The 15227-nt window shown below is 37.3% G+C and overlaps 1 protein-coding gene across 4 annotated transcripts in view; it reads right to left on the minus strand.

Annotated features, from left to right (window-relative positions):
- Positions 1 to 15227, minus strand: part of LOC107748585 (roundabout homolog 2-like) — a 59713-nt gene that overhangs the window by 30924 nt on the left and 13562 nt on the right. For 3 of the 4 annotated variants that reach the window (XM_016563438.1, XM_016563437.1, XM_016563436.1), the window contains exons 1-2: positions 1210 to 1324; positions 984 to 1122 (exon numbers count right to left, since the gene is read on the minus strand). In XM_016563438.1, coding sequence (XP_016418924.1) covers positions 984 to 1122; positions 1210 to 1312 — 242 coding nt within the window. In that variant the 5' untranslated portion in view covers positions 1313 to 1324. Of the gene's footprint in view, positions 1 to 983; positions 1123 to 1209; positions 1325 to 2512; positions 2652 to 2738; positions 2860 to 4095; positions 4254 to 15227 lie in introns of those variants that run through there. The other variant, XM_016563439.1, reaches the window with a different exon arrangement.

Consider the following 15227-nt stretch of genomic DNA (forward strand, 5'->3'; position numbering starts at 1 on the left):
GCACTGTATTGTGCCCCAAACTCTAGGAAACACTAGTTATATTTTATTCTTGGGACTTTTGCCACTTTTTTATTTGACAGTAGAATGGAGACAGCAAACTATTTGGGGAGAGAATGGAAATGGGATCAAGATTCAAGTCAGTTCACTTGGCGGTCATCTTTCTAGTCAAACAGCTACAGCAATCCATTTGAATGGGAAAAGACTGAAACCTCTAAAATTGTTGGCCAAGAGAGCTTTCTTTTAAATAGCATACTGTATGCCTTACTGCCAATAAAATCTAACAACCTTTTGCTTCATTAGTTCAAATCACTGTACTATGTGATTTCCGTTTCCATTGCTATATTGAGAATTACAGGTAATTTAGCAGAAAATAAACTAGCCACGTGACTGCTACGATTGTCATTAAGCTGTCATGATGACTAGTTAACTAGTCTGAAAAGATGAGTCACTCGCAGCTGCTGCCAACAATTTAGAGCCAAAAAATGTTTGTTATATAATTTGTAGTTTTTAAATGTTATATAATATATCCTATCATATCGCAAATACATAAGTTATCGCATATTACATTTTTCATCAGTATTGTGCAGCCCTACTGTATATGTGAATAAAAGCATAAATTAAATCTGTTTATCTTATAAACAATGATCAGCATACATACACACAATAGAGCTTATCAAATACGTTACATGGAAGCACATATCTTCATGAATTTCTTGAATTGTCTAAGTTTTGGTGTAACAGACTTTCAGTGGAGGAATAGAAATCTCTCAGGTTTTGTTGTATAATGCTGTATTATGCAATAAATATTATTCCTCAGTTTGAGGTTTATTGGTTTTATGAGCTTTCTGCTTCTCTAACTCATCTATAACAGAAATAGGAAACTGATTTTCTAATCTGTCACTACATAAAAGTCATTAAACTGGCATTTGAGCTCCATAAAGCTCCTGTAACAGCATCACAAATGTTTGTAAGCGGAGTCTTGCCTCCCCCGCGGTAGTTCTCCTTCGTCTCTGCTCCAGCGGACAGTCGGAGACGGGTCTCCATGAACCTCACATAAGAAGTCAACAGTCTCCTCAGCCAAAACGATCTGATTCACAGGTCTGCGGATGAACACTGGCCTCTCTGCTTACACAGTCACACACATATCACACAGTGATTATTTTCACTCCTTTGTGAAACCAAAAAAATGAGCCAGGAAATTGGACTTACCAAACACAACGAGTTCGGCTGGATCACTGTCTCTCTCGCCCACCATATTGGTGCCTACGCACACGTACATGCCTGCGTCACTTTTCCGGGTGTGAGAAATCATCAGCTTACCACCACGCATCTGAAGAATAAAAAAAATCACACATATCACTTTATTATAGTACAACTTGATTTGATTCTTTAAAAAGATTTTTCAGTATTCAGTATCTCCTTCAGATTAAGGTACACTCAGAAATGTATTCCTCTTTAAAAAAAAACATGTTTTCCCAGCTAACAGACATGTTCTAAGAATGTTTTGCTAACTTTCATTAAGTTATGAAAATGTAATTTCTGAATGTTCTGAAACCATTTTTCTTGGTTATTCAAATGTTAAGGGAACATACAAACATTATGTGAATGTAATTTTTGAATGTCCTCTGAACATTCTGAAACAAGTAGTAACATTTAAAAAATTCAGATGAAAATGTTTCAGAAATTAAACGTTCCATGAATGTTTTTGTGCTAACGTTTTCAGAATATTTTTAAAGACCCAATAACTCTGAATGATCGTTCTATTAACATTACTGGAAGAACGTTTGTTCATAACTTTGAGAGAACCTAGCCAGAACGTTAGACAACATTCTGAGAATGTTCCTTGTTAGCTGGGTTAACACAAAGAAATGAATAATATTTTTGAAAAAATATGTACTTTTGAAAAATATACATAGACATACATGACACGAAGACTACTTATATAAGAAGCCTATACTAGTCTGAAAAGATGAGTCACTCGCAGCTGCTGCCAACAATTTAGAGCCAAAAAATGTTTGTTATATAATTTGTAGTTTTTAAATGTTATATAATATATCCTATCATATCGCAAATACATAAGTTATCGCATATTACATTTTTCATCAGTATTGTGCAGCCCTACTGTATATGTGAATAAAAGCATAAATTAAATCTGTTTATCTTATAAACAATGATCAGCATACATACACACAATAGAGCTTATCAAATACGTTACATGGAAGCACATATCTTCATGAATTTCTTGAATTGTCTAAGTTTTGGTGTAACAGACTTTCAGTGGAGGAATAGAAATCTCTCAGGTTTTGTTGTATAATGCTGTATTATGCAATAAATATTATTCCTCAGTTTGAGGTTTATTGGTTTTATGAGCTTTCTGCTTCTCTAACTCAACTATAACAGAAATAGGAAACTGATTTTCTAATCTGTCACTACATAAAAGTCATTAAACTGGCATTTGAGCTCCATAAAGCTCCTGTAACAGCATCACAAATGTTTGTAAGCGGAGTCTTGCCTCCCCCGCGGTAGTTCTCCTTCGTCTCTGCTCCAGCGGACAGTCGGAGACGGGTCTCCATGAACCTCACATAAGAAGTCAACAGTCTCCTCAGCCAAAACGATCTGATTCACAGGTCTGCGGATGAACACTGGCCTCTCTGCTTACACAGTCACACACATATCACACAGTGATTATTTTCACTCCTTTGTGAAACCAAAAAAATGAGCCAGGAAATTGGACTTACCAAACACAACGAGTTCGGCTGGATCACTGTCTCTCTCGCCCACCATATTGGTGCCTACGCACACGTACATGCCTGCGTCACTTTTCCGGGTGTGAGAAATCATCAGCTTACCACCACGCATCTGAAGAATAAAAAAAATCACACATATCACTTTATTATAGTACAACTTGATTTGATTCTTTAAAAAGATTTTTCAGTATTCAGTATCTCCTTCAGATTAAGGTACACTCAGAAATGTATTCCTCTTTTAAAAAAACATGTTTTCCCAGCTAACAGACATGTTCTAAGAATGTTTTGCTAACTTTCATTAAGTTATGAAAATGTAATTTCTGAATGTTCTGAAACCATTTTTCTTGGTTATTCAAATGTTAAGGGAACATACAAACATTATGTGAATGTAATTTTTGAATGTCCTCTGAACATTCTGAAACAAGTAGTAACATTTAAAAAATTCAGATGAAAATGTTTCAGAAATTAAACGTTCCATGAATGTTTTTGTGCTAACGTTTTCAGAATATTTTTAAAGACCCAATAACTCTGAATGATCGTTCTATTAACATTACTGGAAGAACGTTTGTTCATAACTTTGAGAGAACCTTGCCAGAACGTTAGACAACATTCTGAGAATGTTCCTTATTAGCTGGGTTAACACAAAGAAATGAATAATATTTTTGAAAAAATATGTACTTTTGAAAAATATACATAGACATACATGACACGAAGACTACTTATATCAGAAGCCTAATAAAAGCAGTTGTATTTTTAAATGGTCCAAGCTGACTCCATATTGAGGTCACATGACCAAACTTTTTTTTTTCAGAAACCAGTGTAATTATAGTTATCTTGTTATTTATATACTATTATAGTATGTATAGCTTTTATTTTTAGCTGTTATTTTCATATTTTCATATTTTTGTTTTGTGATTTTTTTTATTTGTGATTATTTTTGTTTTTTAAATATTTCTTAACTTTATTTTATTTTTTTTAGTAATTTTAGTACTTAAACTTAAGCAACATTTTTAATTAAAATTAAAAATTTTCATCTAGTATTTATATTTTTATTTTGTGCGTTTTTTTCCCCTGTTTTTTTCCAAAGAACAAAAACAGTTTTAGATTTAGCTGTAACAACACTGGTAACCAGCACAACATAAACATAGACTAATGCTAAGTGCACCTTTCATTTAGACAATTTGCTTTTGGCAGTGATGTCAATGTTGGTGGAGAACAGGACGTGATCAAGTGCACTGATTTATGTTTCAATCGATGCTGGTTGCAGAGGGGTAGAGTGATGTCACTGCTGCACTACAACCTAATCATCACTCCTGTGCCAACATTGCACTTTCTGCTATTGACTCACAGAGATCCTGCCGTCCTTGTCATTGACACGAACATTGTTCCTCTTCCAGGAAACGGTGGGCTCGGGGTGACCCCTGGGAGGGACGCACTCCAGCACAGCAGGTTCTCCTGCTGCCACCACCACATCATTGGGAGGCTGGCGGAAATCATCCCTGAGAACTATGGGAGATTGAGACAAGTGTTAGCTGTATGCTGTGTTGTTTTTGTTTGGTATGTTTTCATCTTCTCCCTTGTGCGAGGTGTTTATTCATGGATCTTCATTGAGGAACTTGGGAATTGTGAGTCAGAGATGAATGAGGCGTCTTATCTTTGCTTTCTCTCAGCTCGTGGCCTCAAATCTCCTGTGCTCCTTCCTGCATGTAATGCCTTGGCTTTCTCATCTTATCAATTATAAAGTGTTTTTATGACAACACATTCACATTTAAATACAGCTGAATAATTGACCACATAAAAGAGACATGACATGACTAGGGGTCTGTTTCAAAATCTAGTGAGCTGCCTTCTATTTACACTACTGTTCAAAAGTTTGGGGTCAGTAAGTTTTTTTTTTAAAGAAATTAATACTTTTATTCAGCATGGATGCAGTGACAGTAAAGACATTTACAAGGATCTTGTGATACTGTACACTGAACCGTGCAAACAAACCTGCACTGGCCCTTTATGGGCCCACTTAGGGCTAGCCTAAGGGCCCCCAGCGGGCTGCCAGCGCAGGGCCTCTGAGATTTTGCTCATTGGCAAAATGTTGGCCCCTTAGTTCTGGCCCTGCACGGGCAGCCCTCACTTAGCCCACACTATTAATCTACAACAGGGGTGCCCAACCCCATTTGAGAGATAGGTGGCGGTAATGGACTTATAAGTCTGCGATCCGCCGTAAAGCAAGAAGAAGAAGAAGAAGAAGAAGAACCCTGGGCTGCGTTCCAGTCCGTTTTTTAATACCCTTCACTTGCAAACTTCCCTCCGTCTCGTTTACTCGGATGTACGACATTGATTACGTTGCATGAGTGCCCACTTCGGGCGGAACCCTTGGAATGGGCTGAACTGGAACGTCCTAAGCCCTTGATCACTTAGAATCAGCTATGGAGTTGGTTTATTGTTTACATTTCTTCCCTTATGAATTTGTTTGGGTGCAGCATTCTATATGTATATAGGTACCTTTAGACTGGGCTTGAAATGACACATTTCCCAACCAGGACACAGCACAATGTGTTTAGCAGGTGAGCCATGCTGGCTACTTCTGCTTGCTATTGCTAACTCTCTCTACCACATGGCTTTACTTAAGGAAACCTAAAACACTCTAGCACCCCTAGTGGTAAGGAAGAAAACTGCCCACAAAATTATTTTTAACAGGCTCATGTCTGGCCCACACCGGGCCATCATTGGATTAATGTGGGCAGTCCCATAGTGTGGGCTGCTCACAGAGAGCCTGCGGTAAGCCCAAAGCTGTGGGCCTCACCTGGGCAAGCCCGCACTGGGCCTGTTTAGGTTTGGTGTGGGCTGGCCCTAGCCCACTGTGCCCGCAAAAAGCCAGCATGGGCCCCGCAAGGACATGTTTGCAGGGAAGTAATGGCTAAGCTGCTATCACAGGAATAAATTACATCTTAGAATATATAAAAATAGATAGCTAGTTATTTTAAATGGTCATAACATTTCACAATATTACTATTTTTCTGTATTTTTGATCAAATAAATGCAGCCTTAGTGAGCATGATAGACTTTTTTCAAAAACAGTGAAAATCTTACAGACCCTAAACTTTTAATGGTTTTGTACATAAGCAGGAACATCATAAGTGACAAATTTGAAGCGCTCTACATAGGTAGCAACACAAATAGTGCTCTGCATGACAAATATACCTCAGAATTGATGTCAACAGTGTATGACATTAGCATGTTGCTAAGCTAGCTACACAATTCTGAAAATATGCATAGAATACACATATATTTGCTAAAATTAGATTATTTATTAACTTAACTATTAGCCTATTTTTGTAAATAAAGCTACACTCATATCAACATTTCACTCTCCTTGACTTGACTCACAATTATTTACAACAGCGTTTGATAAGCACATAAAAAATTTGCAAAAGAGTAAAATTTTGAATAGACTAAATTTTGAATAGACTATTGACTATTAGACTATTGGAGTATTAGACTATTACTATTTTCAGAATTAATTATAAGTATGTTTATTTTTATTTTTTTTACCGAGCCTGCCACATAGCATTCTGGGATTGCCACTCCACAAAAAATAGTGTGATGCTGCCTTAGAATTTGGGTAACACAAGGTATCTGTGTTGCGTTCATGTCGGAAAGTGTGTATTAACTAGTTGAATGCTCATAAACATCAACACAAAATAATAAATACAAGTGGGAAGCTCATGATTTTCTTTGAAAATGTTAACATTTTTTAAAGGATTTTCTTTGAGCCCAGATTTCCGAGTTGGGGGCGTCAAACATGGCAGACGAAATGGATGCAGCATCTGTGGTTGCCAGTAAATTTGTTGAAATATTTTTTTTTTCAATAAAACTAGCTAAGTAGCATGTACTGTATAAAATACAACTGTACAATTATGATAAAATATAAGGATTCAGTTTATAGCACCTTCATAAACTGAAAAAAAAACTAAGCAAAAACATACCTGATACTCATTCTGATTCTTCATCGTTTTGCAGAAGGAGACTTTAAAGAAATGCTGTATTTTTATGTGCAAAAGGTACAATACATCGACATCCAATCAGAGTGATTTGAACGCACCTGCCATCATAATTACAACTTCACAACTCATAAATACGAACTTCCCTGGACCTGAACACAACATAAATAGGCAGCTCAAAGTTGTTTGAAACAACTTAAGTCTCAAAAAACAAAATCCAACAGGGAAGCCAATTCTTTAACTCTGCAGACAGCCAAATTCAACAATGGCTGGTTGTGCTGACCTTACTAAGCATCAGTGTTAATGGCAAACACTGTGAACTCTGCCCCCTTCTCTTTTCTATGCCTACCCTTCACACTGAGAGCGAACGGCAGAATGCTACATTCCCCGCTGTCTGGCTTGGCAGGAAAAGTTACCCATAAATCCCCAGTGGTGACTGACAGATTAAAAATGCGACCCCTGCCCCATGGCAGCTGCCTCAGGGGGCCCTTTGAGTTTCCCACATCAAAGGGTAAGCTCCCACGGGCTGTAGACTCTCACCAGCGGCTGGTACAGAGCCTCACACACACACATACAAGCATAAATGCCACTCATATTCTAATCTCTGTGAAATATAAATGCATTTCGGTAATAACACCTCCACACACCGTTGTCCACAAATTAATCACCAATCTGACAGCTGCAATATCTTCTCGTCTTATCTCTTAAATGAATTTTTTCGATTAACACCTCAATTATAATGTGTAATCTCACATGTCGTGGGCTGCAAATGAAACCGTAGAATGTAAAGCATGAAAATGATTCCAAATAAATCAATTCAGCCATCGATTCATATTTATGATATGACCTCTGCAGTATTTCTGCTGTATTACTGAGTCCTGGCTAAACCATCCCTTGGCAGACCTTTATAAATGCAATGACTTGTGATAATTACTTATAAATATTCATTGAAATGTCATGTTATTGGTGAGATCCAGAGTGCAGAGTGCTCCATTTTCTTTGTTAGTTAAACTCATGCTCATCTCCTGCCTATGAATATTCATATCTTTCAGGCTGGGACAAATGGTGCAGGTCTGTCTATGGACAGTAAGAGATTCACGTCAGGATTTGAAGTGCTCATCTGTCAGTCTGGGCACCCAACCTGACCATAAGCAACTTCATCACTCCACCATCCAACACAATCTGCCACATTCCTGTTCACTCAAACCTTCTTCACATTTTAGATTTTTAGAGGCAAATCACTACCGTTGTTGTGCCATGGTATTCACTAACTACTCACAATCGCAAATGTAATTAGCTCACTGCCATTCTTTTTTAGCACAAACATGCATCTTTCTATGCAAATTAAGCTCATTGGTTAGCCTTACTCACAAAACTTAGTGCTAATTGTATGCTGGAATTAACTTTGCACAACTATTGGCCAATGCTGATAATTTAAAAATGGCTAAATATTGGTTGACCATAATTACTGATGATTGCTGATCATTTCAATAAGAGACTCTTATCTCTTAGCATGTTGCTAAGCTAACAATCAGTCTGTTAGACACAAAGCTAGGTGACTTACTTGATATTTTTCAGTATTGAATGAAATATACATTTTAAAGTGGCACTTTCAAAGTGAAATATCCAGTGAGTGGCGCCAAAAGCACATTTATTTTTACCTGAAACAGATAAATGTGAATCTACCAACATTTGAAAATAATGTACCACCACTAAACTCTACCCTAAACCTAACCTATAATGTTAACAAAAGCAAACGTGAGTTAAAAATGCATTTGCTGACGCAAACATGCTTCTACGAGGCTTTGAGCTGTTTTATCATGACTCGTGTTTCACAAGTCTTGTGCAATTCTGTACCAGGTGAGCTACCGAGCAAGTTTACAATGTCAGAAAAGCCATACTTATGGACCTGATTAAGTGATGCGAATGTAAAAATAAATACGTTTCACAAATCACACACTATGGTAAAAGTTTTAAGATCGTAACACAATATTGTGCAAGGTACTGTGCAAAATTAATTCTTTATTAATATTAATCTGCCCCTGTAATTATAATTTGTGCAAAAAAGGAATACATGTTGTTGGTGTTTTACTGCCACTAGTGTTGATTTCTGCTTGTATCTGCAGTAAAAAAAAATGTAGGAAGAGGCATGTTTTTTTTCAATAATAATTTCATTATAATTCATAAATTGATTTTTTAAATACAAAATATAGTAATAAAGAAATAAACCAAAAGGCAATTACACAACAGATTGGACATTTACTTGAAAATGCTATCAATCAAACAAATAAATTCATCCCCCAAAGGCTAATTAGTTTTTTTTTTTTTAAACTGACTATAAAATGATTCACTTGTCCTTTTCCCCCGCTGGCCGGTAAGATCTACTGACTCCAATCCACCATTGTTTGTCACTGTTAAATAAGCATCCACTCATTCCCTTGGGCCAATCTAACAGTGTACAAACAAAGCACAGGCCGTCCCTAGCATATAAAAGCATGTTTTTACAAGAGAAAGAGTGCAGATGTTGCAGAAAAGTGCCCAACCAACCAACGGCACACCCAACACAGACATCTGCCCCATTCCACAAAAGCCATCTCACCCAGTGGACACCCTCCAATCGATGCAGATCCGATGGCAACTCTGATAATGAAAGCTGATGCCGAGGGTGACTGATGGCCCCCAAACAGAAACATAACATTAGTGGTGTAATACATATATGCATGCATGAGCTTGCAAATTGGCAGTGTGCATGCATTCTCCGTCCCCTGCAGTCCACTGTGGTGGCCCGTCACCTACTGAACAGGATTTAACTCGCAGGAGGCATATGCACAAGCAAGGACAAGGACAGGCTGTTCCCAAACAGCCCACAGCATGTTGCATTTTTCAGGAGACGAAGCCATGTGTTATTCATGAGCGCTGGTTAAGAAAAGAGAGGGTAAAATAGTGTCACCGTTTACCTAGAGCTGGCCAGCCCGCACACAAAGCTCGTAAGTGCCCTCGGCAATACCACATGCCAAGTTATGGGAAAGAATGATACACGCTTGGCTCTGACAGGGTTCGTCCCTCTTGGCGGTGTGTTCAGGAAGCCATTCTTTACCCCTCTCATCCTCTACAATTTATTATGAAGCACGAAAAAGGGAAAGCAATATGATTTTTAATCATCTGTGAGGTGAGTGACATGAGCAGAGAGACTCATTAGCTACAGCTGAAAGCCTGAGTGGGTCATGTGACCGGCACAAAACATTAGTCATTCCCTTAATTCTGGTTGGCTTTCTTCCACTGAGCAGACCATGCACAGCAAAATCATCATCATCCCTTACATATGCTGTACAAGCCAATTACTTCAGCTGCTAAAATTAAATATAGAAATAAATCAACATGAATTAGCAATAACTTTATTTTAGTGTTAATTGTGAAAAGCACTATACAAATCAGTTTGAATTAAATTTAATATTTATCTTCAGCTTTCTATATAACACTACAGCAGTATTATTGCTTACTAAAACTATTAAAAATAGGCTACTTTAACATATCCTTATATGTTGGCTGTGTCTCAAAAACTAGCAACATGCTTTCTAAGACCGCATTCTGTGCGCATAATGATAAAAAAAATTGTGTTAATTGTGAAAAGCACTATACAAATCAGTTTGAATTAAGTTTAATATTTATCTTCAGCTTTCTATATAACACTACAGCAGTATTATTGCTTACTAAAACTATTAAAAATAGTTTTTGTTAATTCAAAAAGCTGAAATTAAATTCAATTAAATATAAATATTAGATGAAAAAATCTTAAAATGTTCAAATGTTTAAAAAAAACTATAATAGTATATAAACATTAAGCACATGTAATATTTTAATAATTTATTTTTACATTAGACTATAAACGTAATATAAACCCATCCATCTATCTATCTATCTATCTATCTATATAGCTACACACACACACACACATACACATGTTGGTATATGTGGTTTACAGGGACTCTCCATAGGCGTAATGGTTTTTGTACTGTACAAACTGTATTTTCTATCGCCCTACACCTAAACCTACCCCTCACAGAAAACTACCGGCAATTTTTTATTTCATAAAACACCATTTAGTATGTTTTTAAGCCTTTTGGTTTATGGGGACACAGGAAGCCATAAACCATGTTTACGTTGTAGTACCCATGTCATTATACACATTTGTGTACTCAAAAACCATATATACCAAAACACATGCACGCACGCACGCCCGCATGCACACACACACATACACAAAGCATGAAATGGACCAAACAGCTAATATATGTTTACCTGTCTGCTCTCTTTTAAATTATAGCTCAGGATAGTCACTATTCATTTTTCTCATTAGTCACATTAGTCACAACACATGTAGCCGGAAACTTGGTATCTCTTCTAGCGAGGTAGTTACTATAGTAGGTACTATGTTTTCAGACACAACCACTGCTTTCTTAAATAAGCAACTAATCATTTGGGCTTCCCATTTTCATGACTTCCTGTTAGGTTGTTACACATGCTACCACATTGGAACCCCTGCAGTGAACATGACCTAAACATATTCATCACTGCACCAAAAAACGTTAAATTTATGATCACTGGTATTCCAACAACTCATGATTTTGAATTATGGGAGTAAAAGGACATTTACCAAGCTGAATCTCACACAGGTCGGGGCACCAAAAAAAGTTGAATTTATGATCACTGGTATTCCAACAACTCATGATTTTGAATTATGGGAGTAAAAGGACATTTACCAAGCTGAATCTCACACAGGTCGGGCTCATTTCAAAAGGCTGGAAGTCTTTGTTCTCCGCCCCCCTGCAGAGATCATGCAATGATGGTAAATGACAAGCCTGTTGGGATGTACATTATTAATAGCCCACCACTGACTCACCACGCGCTCTTTCTCCTTCTTTACACACACGGCCGCTCATCTGCATCCCCCACTATAGAGACCCACAACCTATTCGCCCGTTTGTGACTCAGACGTTGGTCTTAAAAGGACAATCATTCTAACCTGAAGAATCCGTGTCAGGTTTGACAAGCGGCCATCTGTCGGTGTGTGTGTGTGTGTGTGGAGTGGGAGGAGACTTGTGAAATGTTTTAGGCTAACTGAAGCACTCCTACACTTACAGCCTGACTATTACATGCAAAATTATGCTAGCCGCTAACATGTAATTATATGGCGGTGCATGAACGTGGATGTCATTGTGAAAGGTTATGGCTGGCTGGGATTCTGACACACATCTGGAAGTGTGTGTGGAATAGACAGGATGTTGTTATTGTTCATTTCAGAGCCACATAAATAAATCCATCCCAGAGGTGAGCTAGTCCCAAACTATGTTATTCCCCGTGTCGAGACTCGGCTAATCGACCCACCCAGAGAGACGGTGACTGGGTTAATAATCCGCACGTCGTTTGTGTTTACTACGTTTTGGACCGATAACATCCCATTCAACATCTCTTTCCAGCTTTTATGTGCTTTCTTGAACAATCAATAAATGGATAGAACTTGGTCGAAATCGTCTTCTGAAAATTAAATGCAACAGCTGAAAATGTAACACATTTTACATGAAACAGACATGGAAGATATGCGATACATAAATTGCGATTGGTTATGTTCAACAACACTGTGCATGCAAGAAATCCCATAACAGCCCTTCAGAGGGTTTAGATAAGAGCGCATGGGGAAAGATGTATTAGGGAAAAGCTGCCACGGAGCATCATTACTTTATAATTCCACACTGGATGAAAGAGGGACAGCTGGGTCTAGAGCCTTTCAAGCAAGTTTTATTTTTCATTTGTCCTACTTTATCTTAATCCAGGCTCAGGGAACGTGGCAGTTTGCTCCCCCAGACAGACTGCCACATTCAATGCTTTGAAATAGATACAGCTTTTCTCTTGCATAAAAGCTTCAACACAAAGCTGCTATTTTGAGAGAATACGTGAATGGATTTGCATTCAAGCCAAGAGCTAAATATCTACTTCTGCCAAAAAATCTAATAAAATTAATTAATTAATTAATTAATTCAAAAGACAGAAATAACAGGCTTCACTAGTCGCAGTTGCCATTTGTCATCCTGCCATTATGACAAGCGTCAGATTAAGCATTGGTCCTGTGGCATACATATGTTAGGTGGATAATACTGTATCCCCCAATATACTGTAGTCTAGCATTGCATGGATTAATATATTAGTGTAAGACCCAGATTCAGTCTTCTCTTACTGGTGAACCCTTTAATATTACAGAACAACACTGGCTTTTCACAAAATGCACAAATCTTTTTGTTTGTCAAAGAACTTGAAAGGCGACAAAAGCGTTGAATTTAAAGAGAGATTTATACTTGCTATGGCTGTTTAAACCTTGATGAATAAAGTCGCTTTAAACATTTTCTTGAAAAAAAAAACAGTGAGTAGATGCTTGAAACTCACTGCTGTAAACACAGGCTTTTGTCCAAAAACACGTAATGTCAGAATATATGCTGAATTTCAATTATTACTTCTCAACTCTATAGGCATGCATGCATGGACATGTGACCAACACTGTCTTTGTGTTTTCAGCCATTTATGAATAAGATTTCTCTATGACATTGGAAAAAAAGTCTGAATTTTTGAAATTTTAATTGATAATAATTTTAATTGAAATAAAGCTGAAATAAAATCTAAATAAAAAAGTACTAAAAATTAAAATTAATATAAATTAAAGATATATAGAAATAAAAAACTACTACAAATTATAAAATTACTAACACTTAAACTAAAATTAAAATGAACACTGTGAACATTAAAAATAAAAGTGAATTTAAAACATACTATATACTTATTAAACATATTAAAGGGGTCATATGATGTTGCTAAAAAGAACATTATTTTGTGTATTTGGTGTAATGAAATGTGTTTATGCGTTTTAAGGTTCAAAAAACACATTATTTTCCACATACTGTACATTATTGTTTCTCCTATATGCCCCACCTTTCTGAAATGCGTCGATTTTTACAAAGCTCATAGTTCTGAAAAGCAAGGTGTGCTCTGATTGGCCAGCTATCCAGTGTGTTGTGATTGGCCGAATAACTCAAGCGTGTGACGGCGGCCGGCGGGCTTGAGAACGGCGGACCAGCACGGATCAGCTCTAGGCATGACGAAGCGGATTCCGTCCTCTTTTGGAAGGTCAAACAAAGTAGTTTCGCTTTCACAACGAATGACATTGCATCATATGACCCCTTTAAAACATACTATAACATTATATAGCTAACTAATACTAAAATAACACTTTCCCAAACCTATGACTTTCTTTCTTCTGTGAAACCCAAAATACATTTTTCACATTGTTTTGATCATTATTATCCATTCTTGGTGAAAAATGCTTGGTGAAAAGTGTGGGCACCGATCAAGACAAAACTAATGCGTTTCCAAAAATTCTCTCTCACAGGATGTTCACGACTCGACTAGAACAGTTAATCACATCACACATGTGCCTAATACTGAAAAACATGAGTGATTCACCAATAAACAAGCACAGAGTGAACATTTCATAGCTCAACAACTCTCTGTGTTTATGTGTCCCATAAGCTGAAATATCTAACAGATGGCCACGGCCACATCATACTTGTCGTGGCAAAAACTGCTCACTTATCACAAACACGCTGATCCCATGTATACAGGCAATTCTGTTTCCACCTCAATCCGCTTGCTGCTATAATCTGAACTGCAGGACTAGACGACGTCTCAGAGATGTGTGAAGGATTGCTCGCCCTTGCCCCTGCCTTCACCTGTTGTACCCCTCAGGTTCCTCCTTCTTCATAAACCACCCGCTCTGCCCTCATGCTGCGATCGCGCTGGCAACTGTCCAGCTCTAATTAGCACATTAATCACTGTTGAGGAGAAGATATGGCTGGTGGTGAGCTGGGTCTCCTGGTGTATGACCCGAGTCTCATCTTCCACAAGGACGAGCCCTTAATTCACGAGTATTGTGCAGCATGAGCTAATATCCAACCTGATTTGAGGCTCGCAGGAGTGCTGAGTATGAGTCTATATGGACTCTAGAGAGCTAAAAACGATTCCTTTCTCTTTCTGGCTTTAATCATACATAATAAATCATCTTGTAAGTCTTGCTTATGACATATTTTTCGATGCGGTAATTATGACTTGGATTTAAAGGCCACGTAGCATCATTCAGCAAATCTTGTGCCTGAAAAAAATCCACATTGTAAAAACTGATTTTTTTTATTTTTATGAATAGTTATGGGATTACCTTTGTGCCAATTAAAATGAATGTAATTTTTCAAGAAACTTATGAAAATATAAATTTAAACTGAATAAAACGTCTTTGAAACTGAAAAAAAATTAAATGCAGGCAAAATCTTTGACTTCGTTTTTAATACACTGCATGTTTTGCAACTGTTTTCTCTTCTTTCATTAGCTGATCTGTACTTACAAATGCGCTTCCAGAGTTTTCATTTACGCTTCTAAAGTTTTC

This window comes from Sinocyclocheilus rhinocerous, unplaced genomic scaffold (genome assembly GCF_001515625.1).
Source record: "Sinocyclocheilus rhinocerous isolate Xijiao unplaced genomic scaffold, SAMN03320098_v1.1 scaffold620, whole genome shotgun sequence".
NCBI classification, from domain to species: Eukaryota; Metazoa; Chordata; class Actinopteri; order Cypriniformes; family Cyprinidae; genus Sinocyclocheilus; species Sinocyclocheilus rhinocerous.